Source organism: Manacus candei, unplaced genomic scaffold (assembly GCF_025592945.1).
Source record: "Manacus candei isolate 608988 ecotype Guabito, Panama unplaced genomic scaffold, ASM2559294v1 h1tg000046l, whole genome shotgun sequence".
Classification (NCBI taxonomy): Eukaryota; Metazoa; Chordata; class Aves; order Passeriformes; family Pipridae; genus Manacus; species Manacus candei.
In genome coordinates this window covers 8,263,800-8,280,699 of record NW_026138094.1, presented here as the reverse complement: position 1 = coordinate 8,280,699, position 16,900 = coordinate 8,263,800, and the positions used below count along the sequence as shown (strand labels likewise).

At 39.4% G+C, this 16,900-nt stretch overlaps 1 protein-coding gene across 4 annotated transcripts in view; it reads left to right on the top strand.

The window, feature by feature from the left end:
* Window positions 1-16,900, top strand: part of ARNT2 (aryl hydrocarbon receptor nuclear translocator 2) — a 95,455-nt gene that overhangs the window by 47,354 nt on the left and 31,201 nt on the right. For all 4 annotated transcript variants that reach the window (XM_051796951.1, XM_051796953.1, XM_051796950.1 and 1 more), the window contains 3 exons: window positions 7,946-8,048; window positions 10,028-10,093; window positions 10,569-10,654. In XM_051796951.1, the coding sequence (XP_051652911.1) occupies window positions 7,946-8,048; window positions 10,028-10,093; window positions 10,569-10,654 (255 nt within the window). The remainder of the gene's footprint in view (window positions 1-7,945; window positions 8,049-10,027; window positions 10,094-10,568; window positions 10,655-16,900) is intronic.

Sequence of the window (16,900 nt, the reverse complement as noted above, 5' to 3'; positions counted from 1 at the left end):
AGGCCTTTGTATGATAGTTTTCTCCAGCTGTCTTTCCTTCAAAGACATCTGATATGGTGTTTGTAACAGAAGTGCTACCCCAGCTACCCACGAGCTTTGTCGTGTGTATTTGTTTAGGGACTGAGCCTGAAAGTACCTGCAAAGATCAGAGCGTGGCCGAGTCAGGGCTTGTATGAACCTATAGCACAATAAAGCTGCTGCTAAGGTTTAAATGAACTATGCAAAGATAAAAAAAGAAAGGATCATTGCCCCATTTTACAGGTAGGGAACTGGAAACAGAGATAGATGCCCTGTGTTTATGTCTAGGGCGAGCTTATACATCTATATGGGCTTCTATAAACTATTTTCATTAGTACACTGATTGTTTCCCATACATAAGGTAACCATTCTTGAGAGTTCAAAATACATTTAGTTCTTAAAATGTTTTATGAGTTGGTTTTTTGGTTGTTTTTTTTTGGTGTTATAACTTAACTTTCAACATATGCTTTGAATTATTTGCTCACTTTTTCAATGTCCAGTTTTTCCAGGTCCATCAGCATGCATGTGATCTGTAACACTATCCCTTCAGATAGTCCCTTAAAATTAACTCAATAGCAAGGCTCAAAAGAGCACATAGTTTCCTTTTTAATTTAATTAAAATGATGCATATTTGCCCAGCACTGTGGAGAATGACATGATGCAGACTGGTTAGTCAAACATGAAGGCAGGCACAGCAGAGACCTTTTGGTCTTGTGATCTTTTATAATAACAAGTTGTATTAAGCAAACAGCTGTGTAACATGAGGGGTTTCTTATTGAAAAACAAGAGGGGGTGAGAAAGCTTTTCAATTCTCCCTTTGTGGGTCAGTGTCTCCAGTTGGTAAGTAGGGGATAGACAGATATTTAAAAATAGCTGCATTTCTATTGCATTACTACTTCTTTTATTTTTTTTTAACTTTGCTGTTGATTGGATCAACTCTTCATTCTATTGTAAGAATGTCATAACTTGACTCTAATGCTTATACAACGCCTTTTGCAATTAGATGATGTAAACCTTAACATATTTAGAGAGGTTCAAATAATCCCCCTGAGAAGCTAGACTAGTGAGGAGACTGAGCTTTGATGGTTTATATTTATAATCATGGAATAGTTTTGGTTGGAAAGGCCTTAAGGATCATCTAGTTCCAACCTCCTTGCCGTGGGCAGGAACATCTTCCACTAGACCAGGTTGCTCAAATCTCTATCCAACCTGACCTTGAACACTTCCAGGGATGGGATGTCTGCCCCAGGATGGAACAACCTGTGCCAGGGTTTTACCACCCTCATAGTGAAGAATTTCTTCCTTATATCTAATCTAGACCTGCCTTCCTTTAGCTTAAGAATCAGGAAAGATTTAAATTGCATCAACCATCTCCACATGATAGGAACACGTCCACTGTTGTTTTCATCCCTATCCCCTCACCCCGTGCGATGTCCTGACTTTCCTGTAAACCAGAGATTGGAGTTGTGATTGTGGTCTGTAAATGCTGTGATACCAGTAAGTGGTGACTTGTGCTACCAGACACCTTCCAAACAGAACCCAGGAGCTCCTGCACCACAGGGGAGACAGTCTGGAGAACAGACCCTTTCCACATGTGAATTAAAACTGTACGTACATGAATCCAAAGTATGAAAGAGCAGAGCCTGCTGCCTGTTCCAAGCCCATCTGCTCTGCATCATCCCAATCCCTGGCCACAGTCCCATGTCGTGGTGCTGTGTCTGGTGCTGGGGAAGGAGTGTTGTGGGGAGTGCCAGTGTCTGCACGCTGGGCTTATTTGTGAACGAGATGAGCATCACGAGTTAGCAAATTTGTTCAGGGAAAACAACCTCATCAGGCTCTTAATTTCAAGAACTGTGCATTCTTCATGGCCTCTCTATGTGTTTTAAATGTTCAAGAATTGGTGTCTTTTTTGTCAAAGATTTAAAAGACCATTAACTAATCAGCAAATATGAAGGAGTGGTGTTACAATAAACAACAGGGTTTGGGTGGGCATTGCCTGTGGGATCTGCACTGTAACCTTGATGTGATCAAGGAAGACCCACTGTAAAATCAGTGCTGGTTGTAGGTGCACAGGGTAACTGGTGCCAATCATGTGGTTCTGCCCTTAGTCTGTAATTTTAAGTTAGGATGGTCTTAAGCTCGTCTGTTGTTTTGAACGTTCAGGCTATTTCTATTCCTCATGTGTTTGTTTTCTTTTCAATGAGGGGGCAGAGACATGCACTTTTTATTGGTACAGTTTTGTTAATATTGTATTGTTTGGTGGATTCACTCCACATATGTGGTGGTGTGATGCTGAAGGGATGCTCTGCTTTCCTGTTTATAGAGGATACTTGGGTGCCCTGCAGCCTATTTCCGAGCTCTGGCAGTTGCTCTCAGTCTCACCAACCCTACAGTAAATACCTTGATATTTGTAGGGCAGGGACTTGGGCTTTCAGGACAGAGACTGTGTGCTCCAGTGTGTGTATGTGCGTGGTTGATAGGTCTTTGCATCTATGAGCATTGCCTTTATGTAAATAATAAACCCTAAAATGCTGAAAGAAAGACTGTCCATGGTTCTTTTGGGGTTTTGAGGGTTTTTTTATGTGTATATTGTCTTATTTGTATATTGTGAGCTTCTAGAATCTAGTTTATGTAAATGTGAGTTCCTGAAAGGTGTTTGCATTGCAATTGTGATTCTTAATGTATTCTTGTATCATCATCTATAACTTTTTTTATGTTGAGATCCACAGGGTGGATGTATATTTATTAAACTTAATAGAGCTTAAAGCAGTTGCTGCACTGAACATGAGATAAAATTGTATCCCTTAGAGTTTTAAGGCTGTACATTTGTAAAGATTTTTATTTTGTTTTATTGTTGAATTAATGCAGAATAATCGCTCTGTCATAAGCTTATCAAGAGTAATTTAACACAAGTTGATCAAATTTAGGCTATTTAATCTTACTGAGGACATTTTCTTCATGTATTCATAATGTATCTGTTGCTTTCAAGAGGGACTCTGTCAGCTGAGCACCTCAGTTGGTGTAAAGCTGAATGTTCAGCTCTAGTCAGTGCACAGGTGTAAACTGATAAATGAAAGCTTAAAAAAGTTTCACCTTGTTTTCTTGAACTTGATTGTTTGTCCCAAGCAGTGACCTGTATCTTGATTCTCTACAAACTGTTTTAGTTGAGAACAGTCATCTTTCAGCTGATCTTTGCTACTAATTTATAAAGACTTAATGTTCTAATAGAGCATCACCATAGAAGTCCTTTGTTGTCTGACCCTTCAGTTTCAGGGTGAGCTTGCATTTGAAGCTGTGTTCAGAAGCAACAGTACCTTGACCATTGCTTTGTTTTTATTTTTAATTATTTCCTCTTGTTTTCCTGCATCCCTGTCTTGCTTTTTCCGGTTTTATAGTAAGATAAAGATGTTTTTAGTTTTCATAAGGATTTTTGGGTTCGGTATTCCTGTGTTCTGTTTGTCTTCCTTCAGCAGCCTGTGGAGTATTTTTGATGAGCACAAAGTTATCTTTTGTTATCTTGTCCAAACCAAACTTAGTTTATCCTTTATTTTATTTTGCCTGGAAAGAAATATGTGGACAATCTGGTGGCTGAGAAGAATTATGAAATATCTAACTTGTTCTTTGTAAGACAAGACATTATCATCTAGAGAGTGAAATTTGCTGGGTTACTGAAGATATTGAGGGCAAGGTGAGACTCCATATATTCATTCAGACTGTTTCCTTATCAGGTCCAAGATTCTGTGCAGGACAGCAGTCCATGTACTCATGAGTTAGAGGGAAATGGAAAATTGTATCTTGTACTTTGCCAATAGTATTTTTGTGCACGAGGCCAAAGCAAATTTCATCCCATCTCTGTAAGCTGGGTGTTTCCATGCTGCAATCTGGATGTGAGCACCATATGCCTGTTTTTAGAGGCAGTCATTTCAACTTGCACTGAAATTTTTGCAGAAGAATGTCCTTATGTAGCAACTCTTCCTTCTGGTTACAGACTGAAGGATTCTTAGAACTAGAACTCCAGCAGAGAAAGCATTTGTGGTGGAATTAGGTGTTGAAGTTTATGGGAGTTTTGAATCCACCAAAAAAAAGAGAAAGAAATTAAAAAAGTAACAAAGAACAGATTGTGTTTGATTACGAGGCTATAAACCTTAGCATGCGGTGCATAAACATGGAGTAACAAATTTTCTAACAGGGTGGTGCTATTGTGTAAAAGTGGATTTGAGCCAAACTCCCAGATTTGAAACCCCATGAACTTCAGTAGGCCTGGGCCAATCCTTGGCTTAGGTTCATCTCAAACACTGCAAGCACAGAAAACGTGTTTGAACATTCACAGTAGCAATTGGAGGTCCAAAAGGGGAAGGTTTGTGCATAATCCGGTCACTGTTTGCACACGCAAGGGATGTATCGGTGCCAATATGAACATTTGTCCCCCTGATCATCATGAGAGTGGTTTTAGAGCATCTTTGAAAACACCCTGCAGGGAATGTTTCTGGCATGTATCCTCATTCCTTGAGTCTGCTACCAACTTACCTCTTTAGAGGGAAGAGTTTTATATGGCCTCTCGTTTTACCCAAATAATGAATCACTTGCTCATTGTCCTCACCTCTGTGGCCCCCTCTGACAGCCCTTTCCTGTCATGACAGCTGACATCAGGTTCCTGGATCACACAGCAGGTTCCTGCTCTGAGGACAACTGGTTTTATTACAGGTTGAAGCAACACTGCCTTCTGGATGGGGGCTGTAGTGGGGAGATTTCAACAAATTATCAATTATACCCAGACCAACTGTAGAGATTTATGTGCTAGTTTTACAAGCATTGTGCTCATTTGTTTGCTTTCTCCTTTGCAGCAAAGCAAACTCTGGTTTCCTCCAAGTTGTGCAGCTGCTGTAAGTGGCAATAAGACAGCAGTGTCAGTCACGGCAGTGCTCCTGCACTTGCTGTATCCCACAGTTGTGTCTGGAGCTGGAGAGGAGAAAAGTTTACCATGAAAATGAACTACATGCAATTACCAGTTTGTGGGGAAGCTCATAAGGAGTCCAGCTGGTGGTGGCACTGGGATGTTAAACTCTTCTATTGAAGAAACTAGAAGAAGAAATTAAAAAAATACATGCATACACTGTTCACTTAACAGAAGTTGTCAGAGCATCCTGGAGTATTTCTTATTAATAAAAATGTAATTGTCAACTTTAACATCAGATGCATTTCATGTGCATCCTGTGGAGAAACTTAAATGAGCATTTATCATGGAGGATGCAGTAACACAGAGATAAGAATATTTTATGGTTCTGTGACAGAGCTATCATCAGGGCATGCCACCTCCTTGAACTGAGCTGCCTTTGTGACGCTGAGATGTGATTTATGCTGTTTTGCTTTACTTAGTCTGTTGATCTATAATTCTCGTTTTGATACAATTTTATCATGTTTCTAGTACCAGATGAGACACAAACTGCTTGTTCTTTGTCAAAATCTGCAGTATATTGTTAGAGCTCTGCAAGGTTAACACATGGATGATGGACTATTGAAACAAGCTGCTGAGAGAGCTTTGTCGTAATATCTGTACACCAAACATTTCTGACTCATACTCCCACATGCCCCCTGCAGTGATTTTGTAAGTCAGGGCAAAATTTAGACTTCTCTTTGTTATCTGGTACATATTTCTAAGACATTGCCAAACAAAAAGCTAAATTTAAAAACTCTGTCTTTTGTTGTTGGGGGTTCCACACATGCCAAAGGAACACGTGTCAGCAATTCTAGACTTAGTGGCCACGTAATTGTGAAGCATCCTTTTTGGTTTTGTTTTTTTTTTTAATAGATGTTCTTGGATGATAAAACCAGAGAAATTCCTTTTAGCTGTTTGAGTTACATTTACTGTCACTGCTTTTTGATTATTAGTGTCTCTTCAAGAATTTATATTGGAACGGAAAAAAAAAGTTCACAGAAAACAACTTTTGTTTATGTGTATGACAAAGTTAGTGTGTCCAAAGAGAAAAATGCTTTTAATGATTTGATTTGACTGGCATACTTACATGGACAGCCATTGGGTCCTGCATGTATTCTATCTTCTTTGTTTTGTCATGTATTGCCCTCGCTTGTGAACAGCTTGCCTTCTACCTGATGATACTTTATTTTTCTAAATTGTGTGATTATTTGAGGTGATAGGGAAGTAGACTGTGGCTTTGGCTATACAAAATAAGACAGAGAGACAGACTCCAATGCAGGGAAAGGAAGTGTGTTTGAACTTCAGATCCATCCTAACTCATAGGGTCAGCATAACTGAGCTGGGAAATATGGTGGTATGATTTCATCCCATCTCACACCTGAATTGTAGACCAGTACTGATATACAGCACAGTGCTCTGAATTGAAGCATCTTTAGGAATTGTTCCCAGACTTGTTAACTTCTTAGCCATCCAAGATACACCTTGGAGATACACCAAATGACCTGTTGGCAAGGATGGCTTTCCTCCAGAAGGAGTTATTTGGAGTATACCTTAAGAGTTGCTGCTGCTTGGTTCTTTAGCTAAAACATTAATCTTTAAACTATTACATAATTATTTTATTCTCGTTCATGGATGGAAGCAAATATTTAAGGGTAAAGTAATTCTGAAATTGGTGTTTGGCAGTAGGATTGTTTCATAACTTAATTTTTGGACAGAGACTTTTAAGTCAGTCTGGTGAGGAGACTGAATGTATTCTGCATGATTTCTACAGTACAGAGTATGGTATCTTACATTGCTGTAAACTTGGCTAGTTATATAACAGTAAAGACTTAGGCTTATATAGTTTGTTACTGAAAGATACCCACCTTAAGCATGTGGGTTTGCTCATGGTCTGATGTTGTCAGCACTGGTGGCTGTCATTTAATTGCCCAGCAGATGTTGCACTGCATTTCTCTTGCCCACTGTCACTTCTGTGGCTACCTCCAGCCTTGTAGCATCATGGACCTGGGCCAGTGATTCATTTCTAGTCTGTGCAAGATTTTATACTCATCTGTTATTTGTTATCAACTGAGCTGTAGATACAAAAGTCCATTCTGTTAGATCTTTGGTGATAAACAGAAGGATTATAGGTGATAACTAGTACCCTGCAGTCACTGATCTGAACCTATCTGTAGTAACCACTACCTTCTGTTTTGAATGAAAAAATTAATCTGTTACCCCCTGTTTTTTACTAAAGACCTCCCCCCACTTACCATAGGAGTGCCAGCTCAGTGGTCCCTTTTGACAACTTGGTAGCTGTCTGCACTTTTCAGTGCTGTGCCTCTGGTGTGTGATTCTGAGGTTTGTAGTCAGCAGGGTCTGGACATGGACCTTGCATGGACTCGTGTTTCTGTTTGGTGAGTCAGATCCTCTCACTGGTCCAGCTGAAAATTAACTTCAGAAATACTCTGACTTATCAGGTTTTCATCAACTATGAAAGGGCCCCGCCACAAGTGATGTATCTCGCTATCCAGGAGAAAACTTTGGTTTTACGTGCTTCTCACCATCACAACAGTTCTGGCTGTGTGAAGTGGTGCTGTGATGGGAGCATCTGGATAAGCACAAGCACAGGGAAAGAGAGCAGCTGTCTGGGGAATGATACAAGTTGCTTTATCCACAGTTCTGGTAAAGAGTGGAGCAAATCAAGTCAAAAGCTATGCCTGCTGTCATTGTCTGCCTCCAGACATTTGACTCTGCCTTGGAAGTTGGTCTTGGGCCAATCAAGAGAAGAGCCATCACTGTTGTGACTCAGTCAGCCTTGCTGAAATCGTTAGTTAAGCCAGCACATAACTGATCCTCCCCTCTGAGACCAGGATCAAGACTTTTCGTTGGTATTTTTTCCCCTAACTGGGCTAATGGCATTCAGCTTACGAACTTCTTGTTATCTTAGTTTCTAGTAAATGGAATTAAATTTATGCACTGAACACCAGTTGCTCTCCCTGGCATTTCTAGGACGAATCCTGGACTTGAAGACTGGAACAGTAAAGAAAGAGGGTCAGCAGTCCTCAATGAGAATGTGCATGGGATCCAGGCGCTCTTTCATTTGCAGGATGAGGTATGCATTTACCTTGGATTCCATGATGGTTCCAGTCCTGCCTCAGATTGTCTGACTTCAGACCTTGCTTAAAAACCAAAGCTGTAATGACACTCCCATGAAGCATTTCTAGAATGCTTGCTTTTGGAATTGGAGGAAAACTGAAACCTGTCTTCCTTTACAATTAATGACAAAACAGCACCTTGTTTGTGTGTTGTAGTTATTCTTAATAGTGTGGGGTGTAGGATGCTTTTTTCAGAGAACTTCATGACCACTTCACCCCTGGAATGTTAGCCATTGTCTCTTCCAGTTAAGTTGTTTGAATCAATACTTTAGGAACAAAGCTTTCGCAAGAGTAATGGAAGCCCAACTCTGTGTATTTTTTCAGCAAACCAATAATATTAAAAGAATCTTGAAAATAAACAGGAATTCAGTTGCAAACTAGCCAGCTATGTAGGAATTAACCTAAGCCTGGTATGAATTACCAGATGTCAGCTGGCTGATACTAGATAAATGAGTAATTGTTAGAGGGTTTTTAATTCGCAATTTTCCAATCTCTCCTGCAATGCTTGGGCTTCTTTAAAGATATTTGCCTGCCCAGTGCTTTTCATCGGGGCTCATGAGCACTTCTGTTGTTTTAGGTGCTAACAGGCTAAAATGCCTGTTGCTATTGCAATAAATTTCTGTCTGTGTGGTTAAGAGGGGAAAGTACATAATTGCATCTGCAGCCTAAATACAATATATGTGCTGAAAACAGCAAATGCAAAATTCGCCAGAGAGTGAAAAGCACAAAGCAAAATATGTGACATATTACAGTACAGATACCTATACTTTGGTTTTGTGGTGAATTTTCTTCATCATGTGAGGAGACTGAATGTATGGCTCTTGGGTGCCATTGTAAGGTGTTTATACACTTTATGCTTGCAAGATCAGACTTCACAGATAGAGCACCTAGAGCACTTTTCCCCCCTTAACTGGGAGGAAAGAAATTCAGTTAGGAAGAGCAGCACTGGGAACTTTGCTGTTTCTTCCTCCAAGCTGCACACACTGATGGTGTTAGGAGGACTTTTTTGTACACAGAAAACCAGACCTAATGTCCTGTTTGCAGTTGTTCCCCAGCTTTCAAAACAATTCACATTGCAGTTATTTCTTAGCACCCTGTTTCTGTAAACTCCAGTGTACCAGAGTGATTGTACAAGTGCCAGTAGCCCCATTGTTTTCTAATTCTAAATCTTATTTTAATTGTTCATTCCATCTCCTTGGCAATGACTGAGAAGAAAAAAAGAAGGGGAATTAAAAAAAACCTTCTGGGAAGAATGAGCCTCAAATAATGTGAACTTTCCTTGTGATTGTTTCTTTCATTGTTATTATTCCTTTTCCCATTGAAAATGAACTGCATTTACCCTTCAAACTATTTACTCAGCTTCAAATGAATTTTTGAAATTATACAGTTAGACATGTTTAGAAATATAACAAAATGCACATCAATAAGCGTTAAAGTTTCTTGACAGTGTACATAGTTTGATCTTGCAAACATTAGTTTAATGTCTGTTGACATTGTAGCTGGGCTATGGCAGTCAAAATGCTCTGTCCAGGGGAGCTACTGGAAAACTGAGATTGGTTTGTGTGGGTATTTGGTGTCCTGACTCATGTTCTTCTCCAGTTTTCACCCTCGTTTTATGGTATTTTGGAGAGTGTCTATTCTTTAGCCACCCTTGGAATATCAATTTCAAATAATTTTTAGGTTGAGGGAGTGCAGAAGGGAATCTTTTTCTAGTCTCTTCTATTTTTCTAAAATAGAGAAAATATTTGTAGCATACCTGAAAAGCTCAGCCTGTGGAAGCAGCACATTCTGAGAAAACATGAATCTGCAACTTTTTGTCAGAAATAAGTATCCATTATTGTCTACTTATATATGCTAATAAAGATCTGAAAGTGCATTTTCATCATGTATATTTATATTTATATTTGAGTCCTATAAACTGTTAATTTACTTTTAGGTGTGGAAATGCTCCTCTGGATCATTTACCTCTGAACAGAATAACAACCATGAGAAAAAGATACAGGTACTATTATTTATTTTACCACAGACTAGTTAGTTGCCATTACCTCAGTGGGAAATGGGAGTGCTCATGCTCTCTCCAGGAGTGCTACCTGGACAAACACCTGCATTAGCACACAGCATAAAACAGCCCTGGGGCTGGGGAGAGGAGAGCTCACCACCAAATTCAGCTGTGCTGGAGTCACTGGGCCTTTTTGCAAACAAAATCTTTTTGCACGTGTCACTCAAATTCTTTGTCTTAACCAGCTCCATCTCTGAATTAAGCTTCAGTATCTTTCTTGGAGAAATATTATGCAAGACAGGTAAAGCTTGAATAGCAACGTAATGGAGCTGACAGTGCACAGAACTATAGGTTGACACTTGGTTGTTTCCAACATAACTTACAAATACCTGTAAGTCATTAACTGTCATAGTTTAAAAGCACAAAACTATTCTACATGTCAGTCAACATGATATTTTTGTGTCTGTTGTTCATTTAGGAATGGCCTTGGCCCAGTGAAGGAGGGAGAAGCACAGTATGCTGTTGTCCATTGCACTGGCTATATCAAGGCGTGGCCACCAGCAGGTGAGTGTCTCTCGTGGGAGGTGGTGTACACCACACTGTCAGTGACACCTGAAAACCTGGCTCAGCTTTGTTTGCTTCTAGAAAAACAGGATGAGTTTTAGTGGGGTCACTGATTAAACTTCATCTTGAGAAGCTCTTGATAACAAGAAATCAGTTGTTGTTATTTACTCAGGGCATCCCCATTTTTCCATGTGACACCCTTCTCAATTTCATTGGCACAGAGCAACTGTAGGAATTGTCAGTAATGCAGGATTCCAGCAACTGAGAACAAAAGTTTTCAACCTCATAAACCAACATAAAAATGGTCTGATTTGAAGAAGGTGGATGCAAAGCATGTGTACCTCTAGAAAACACCAGCTAATACTTTACACTTAAGTACTGAATTGCAAGCACCTGTGTATGAAAATTTGTAATTACAGTTTAGGCACATGGGTCTTCACAGTGATGGTGTTACTTGAGAATGTTCAGTATTTGTGATAAATTCTGGTTTGAGGCTGTTTTCTTGGGAATAAGTCTTGGCATATTGCTTTGAGCTACAGAGAAAAACATTTACCTACTGGAACTCAATATTACATATGGGAGTATTTACCTTTGAAAAATTCAAAGAGGAGACAGAGGAGCTCATCCAGACATGGTTATGAGCAGGGTTATTTGACCTTGGCGTTTGCAGGAGTTGTAGAGGCTGTTTGCAATGTGACAGTGCTGCTGGCATGAATCAAACCAGGAGCTGTCCTGCCCTTTTGCAGTTGTGTACCACAGCCATAAATCACATTTATCCAGAGATGATGAGTGCTGAGAGGTCGTTTGTACCAAGTCTTTGCAGTGGGGTGCAAACACCAGCATGCAGATGTGAATTTCTTGTTGGGTTTCTACTGAATTGCAGTTTGGGAAGCAGAGGAAAACTTCCCCTCTTGTTGCTAATGGGATTTAATAGGAGTGAAAATGTTCCAGTTTCACTTCTATCTCAAAAGAGTGAGAGCACCGTCAAGTGTTCTGAAAATGGCAGGTTTTTTTCTGTTTGTTTTCTTCCACAAAGACATTAACTTTTCTGTTGGTAATTCCAAACATAATTGAATTCAACCGTGATATACAGGATGTCTCTTCAGGAATGTGCAGGTCAAATAAGATTTCTTTCAGCTCGTTGCTTAGCTTGAATGAGAAGCTTGCTGCACGTTATGGGATGTTTAAAGAGATCTAACACTTCAGGAGTGTATGTTGCTAGTGTAGAGCTGCAGATGCATGAACCTGCACTAGGTTATGACTGGCAGCGTGTGCCCTTCAGCCACCATTTCTGCAGGACAGTAGGGATGCAGTGCAGGAACATGGTAGATTAAAAGGATCTTCTGGATCTCTGAGTGCCCAGTGGCCGGGTATCAATCACATTGTAAGTTCCAGTTTACGTTAGTGAGATGTTTTCCCTGTCTCCAACTCTTCCAAAACCTCACTGCTTTCCCATGCCTAACAATCTCTTTAATTTTCAGTCGTCATTATTTTATGGGAAGTTTTTATTTCACTGAAGATCAAGTGGGAGTTTTCCTGCCTCGTATCTCTGTTTCTCTCCAGTGTTCTGGTGCATTTCCAGAAGGAGATCATATCCTGACAACCTGGATTTAGCACAGATAATCCAGCCCACTTCTTCTACTCTCCGTTCTCACAGTGCATTCTCTTTATCCTTGTGACTTTTCTCTGCACTTGTTTGTGTTTTCACTTCCCAAAATGCAGGTCACTGGCACTATACACTGTTGTTTCAGATGAGATTGTAATGGTGTATAATGCAAACAATATCTCCTGTCCTGACTGGCAGTGTATGATACAGCATCCTTCTCTTCTGTATAGTGCATCCTGCTGGCATCCTCAGTCATTTGATATGTGTACCAGCCTGCCTTCTCCTCAGTTGTCAGCTGCAGATCTTCTTGCTTTGAATTGTGTGATGTTTCAGTTAGTAATACCAAGTTCCATCCCATTTCTGTTGCTGTAGCTTATGACTGTTATTAGTCCCCAAGTGCATGCTTATGCATTTAGTAATGTTGGATTTCATCCCATTTCTATTACTCCACTCCTCAAAGTCACATGGTGCTCCCTTATGATATCCCAGTTCTCCTCCACAATGTTAATTTCTCCAAACTATAGCACAATCCTAAGGGATGTTTTTGGTTTTGATGGCCTTGTGTGGAATTTCAGTGGTCTTTTATGTTACCATCCAGATTTTTACTCATATTAGTCATGACTGAGTGCCTTTTTCAGGGCACATAGTGTTGAAAATTGGGGCCTTTTTCATGAGTGTTTATTTGCCCTCCCAGTCTTCCCTACTTTGTGCTGGTGATTGTCATGCATTCATTGACTTTCAGGGTTGAGTGGGAATATCCATGGGCTGAATTTTTCCCCTATATTTTTAGGTAAATAAGTGGTAACATACTGCATTTCTTCTCTTTTCCTGCGGTAATTCTGATGTGTATAATCTGCAAAGCAAATGAAATAACTGCAGCAGTAATGGAATTTGCTAAGGCCTTTCTACCCTGTAATAAAATTACATTTGTTCAAATCAGTTAGAGAGCAGCAAGCCCTGGCCTTTGCATCATCTCTGGATTCTTTGAAATAAATGGGCTTGTGCTAAATCACTGTTTAAAAATTCATCTGTGGAAAAGATAATTTTAATTTATTTTTCAATTGCCAAGTGGGCACTCTAATATAAACTCCAGATCTTTTTCTCTCAAAGCATATGCAGTGTGGCATGTGCATTATATAGGTAATATACAACACAAAACATACTTTCAAAAACAAAATAACAAATATTTAGCAAATGCACTTAATCTGTACTTAACCTCTTTTGTTTAGCACTTGTTATTTTCGCTTTCTGGGTTGAATTGCATTGTCTGTGGCCAATGTGTAATTTTTTTAATCCCACACTGAATATAACAATCAGTGGTGATACAGAAATATCAGGAACTGCTCTGTGATCATTATCAGTGTGACAGACTATCAGGTTTGACAGTGTTGTTGCAGTGAAGAGTCTATGCAAATCTGTGAAGTAATCTGGGTACTTCAAATAGGTAAAAAAGAATAAGCTACAGACAGCTGGCACCAGTATGGTGGCATATTTTAAAGACTGCGTTTTTTGTGTTATGGCTCAGGTCTGTGGTCAGCATGAAAACATTTTGCACATCTTGCCTGCCTTTGTGGTTTTTCTCACATTTATGGAGCAGCAGGTACTTGGAGACTGCCTTTAGCCCCTTTTTCACTGAGAAATGGAAGAGAAAACTCAGGAAGCATCATGCCTCATCCTCTGTTCAGGCTGTGTTTGTTAATGGTCCATTCATTTTCCTCCACGGTGCCTGAAAAGAGAAGGGTAAAACTAAGATCAAGTGCAAAACCCAGCATGTGATACCCACACGCTTATATCAGGTAAACTTTGTGTGGAAGTCAAAGGAAAAAGGAGTCAGGTAATCCAGATGGACATTCCAACCAGTTATGTTGCATGTGAGATTGAATAGTGAGAACATAGAGTTGGGTTATTTTGAACGAGGTAGGAGGATCGCTGGTTTGGAACTGGGTGAGCACCAATTCCAGCCTTTGTCCCTTTGTTCCCAGCAAAGCAGCACAGCTAGAACTTGTCATCCTTAGCCTAGACAGTACTTCAAATTCATAACCAGTCACAAAACTGAGAAATGCTGACCTTCTCTTGATTGTTCCATTTTCAACCTAGGCAAGATTTGCTTTTCTGCTGTGTTTTTTCCCCTTTGAGCATGTCCTTCCTGGAAGGAAATGAGTCTTCTGTGGTCCATATGATATTTTCCTAATAGGTTGTTTTTTTCATGCCATAACAATTGATGGAAAATATTTGGTGTAGAGAGAATATACAGTCTGTCAAGATGTTGGTTGTTTTCTGTAAATCAAAACCAGCACCAGCAGAAAAGCACATAGTGAAGAAAAGGCTTAGATAGATACTTATTTCAAAAGCTTTCAATAAAAAGTCCCAGAATAATGTCAAATTCAGATAATGTTGAAATCTTTTTTTCTCTTTAGTTAAAAAAGAAACATTTTAATCTTCCAAGTCAGACTTACGGTAACGTTCTTAACCACAGCATGCCGAAGCTGTTAGGTTATTTTTAAAGTTTTGGCCAGAATCTAGACATTTGTGCAAAGTACTCCCTTCTTCCAATACAAAACAAAATAGTTGCCTGAATATTCCTTGCAGTGCCATCATTTTCAAGGCTTTATTTATTTTTTTAAAGAAAGAAGAATTTAGTTTTTATTGGGATTTTCCACAAGATTTTTTTCCTTGGTATGCCATAAACATGCACAGCTTTTCTTTTTATGAAAGCCTTTTTCCATTGTTGTGCATGGGAGATAAAGTCACACAGTGCAGTTCCATCCCCAAGCAAGTAACCATCAGAAATGATTCTGATGGAGACAGACATTAGCAGGGGATTGCTAATGATCTCTGGACACTTAGCTTACATCTTTCTAAAGACTTGTAAATCATTTAATTTTTAGTGTAGTGAAATAAAACCACAAGTCCACTAACACTGTTCTGTGTCTCACAGAGAATATGGGGGAGAAGGGTAGAAAAAAAAAAAGGCAGAAGATGAAGCTGTTCTGGTGTTGAAGCCAAGTGGAAGCTCTTTGGGAAAACTGAAAAGTTCCTTATGTCCACACAAACACAAGCCATTGCCCTGTGGGAAACTGTTTGCTGGCATAAAGGACACTTGGAAATTAAATATAACCCCTGACGGCACCGCATTCTATTTGTGATGCTCAGTTGCAGGCTTAGCTTTGCAAATTGTTGATATTAACTGGAGCAAGCACAGCACTGTGTTTATTATTCAAGAGGAGCGTATATTCGGTGTTGAGAAATAAAGTCTCTTGCGGGGTTATGCGTAAAGATTGTGAATAACTAATGTATGTTTATGTTGTTGATGTCCCCTGAAGATCAGTTTCATGGCTGCATTCCTCCAAGCTCTTACTTTTTTTAGAGATAATGATGGTACTTGGCGGTGTCCAGGAGCAAAATTACATTATGTTAAGAGCTGGACAAACTGGTATTAAGTGCAGGGCACATATCTTTATTTACCTGTCCATATTGGAGTATGTTCAATAAGAAGTGTGCTAAAGCAAAGTAAATTTCTTCTACAAATGCATCCTCCCATATAAGCACAGGCACAGTTGAATCGTTGGAACTACCAGCAGAAGAGTAAAGAAAATAATTTCCCTCTATGAAATGCTGCCACTAATGGCACCTACATTGCAAAGGAGCACACAATCATTTTGTCATATTTTTTCTCTAGGCACTTCAGGGAAGGGTTAGCAGTCCCCCCTGGATCATGTATTGATTAATTCCAGGCAGATTGGTTTTTATTCATAGAGTGTCTTGTGGGATAACCCAACTAATACATTTTCCAATGTGTTATACAGACCGAATGTAATCCACCTTAGGGAGGAAAAAGAAAGGGTGAAAATTATAACAACAGCCTCCCTTTGTCAACAGAGTGACGTCAAAAATAATGTTTCTTAGCTAGGTTTAATTTTGGAGATTGTTTATGTTGCTTTGAGTTTATTTGAGTTTATTTGGGCAATAGCGAGCATGGACTGAGTTCCTAAAAATGAAAGCATTGTTGAAAGCTGCAGAAAAAAAAGATTATGCAAAGTGGAAGCCATCCAGCTGTATCTTTGCTGTCCTTTGCAATACTCTGAGCCACTAAGGAAATGATTGAGAAAGCTTTTGAAGTCAAGGGAAAATACTTTAAATTTGTCCTTCTCAAATGAAAAACTCTGTTTAAAAGGGATCTTTTGGTAAAGGTTATCCAACTGCAGTGCCTGGAGTTATTTCCTTGAAACAGCTCTTGTTAGATGGGACAATAATGCTCCTCTGTAAAACTCTTGAGATCCCTTCATAAAATCCTAGTTATCAGTCAGGGGCTGCAAATGAAGCTGTGCCCCCCAGATTCTGAGATTAATCGCAGAACAAGTTTGAATATATATACAAAAACATGAGGGGTTTTCTTTCATACACTGTGTATTTTATTTTATTATATAGCTCAATGAGGACCAAAAAATACCTGTAAAGTGCTATTTGGAAGCTGATTGTCAGATAAGATTCAACTATTTTGATACAAAGTAACTTCCTTAGAGATGACTTCAGTTCATTTGGCAGCATTTATAGTCATTTTTCAGAGGTGTCATTTAAGAAAGTGGTTGTGTTGTCATCCTCTGCACAGTCCAAAGATTGACTTACATTGGGAATTATAA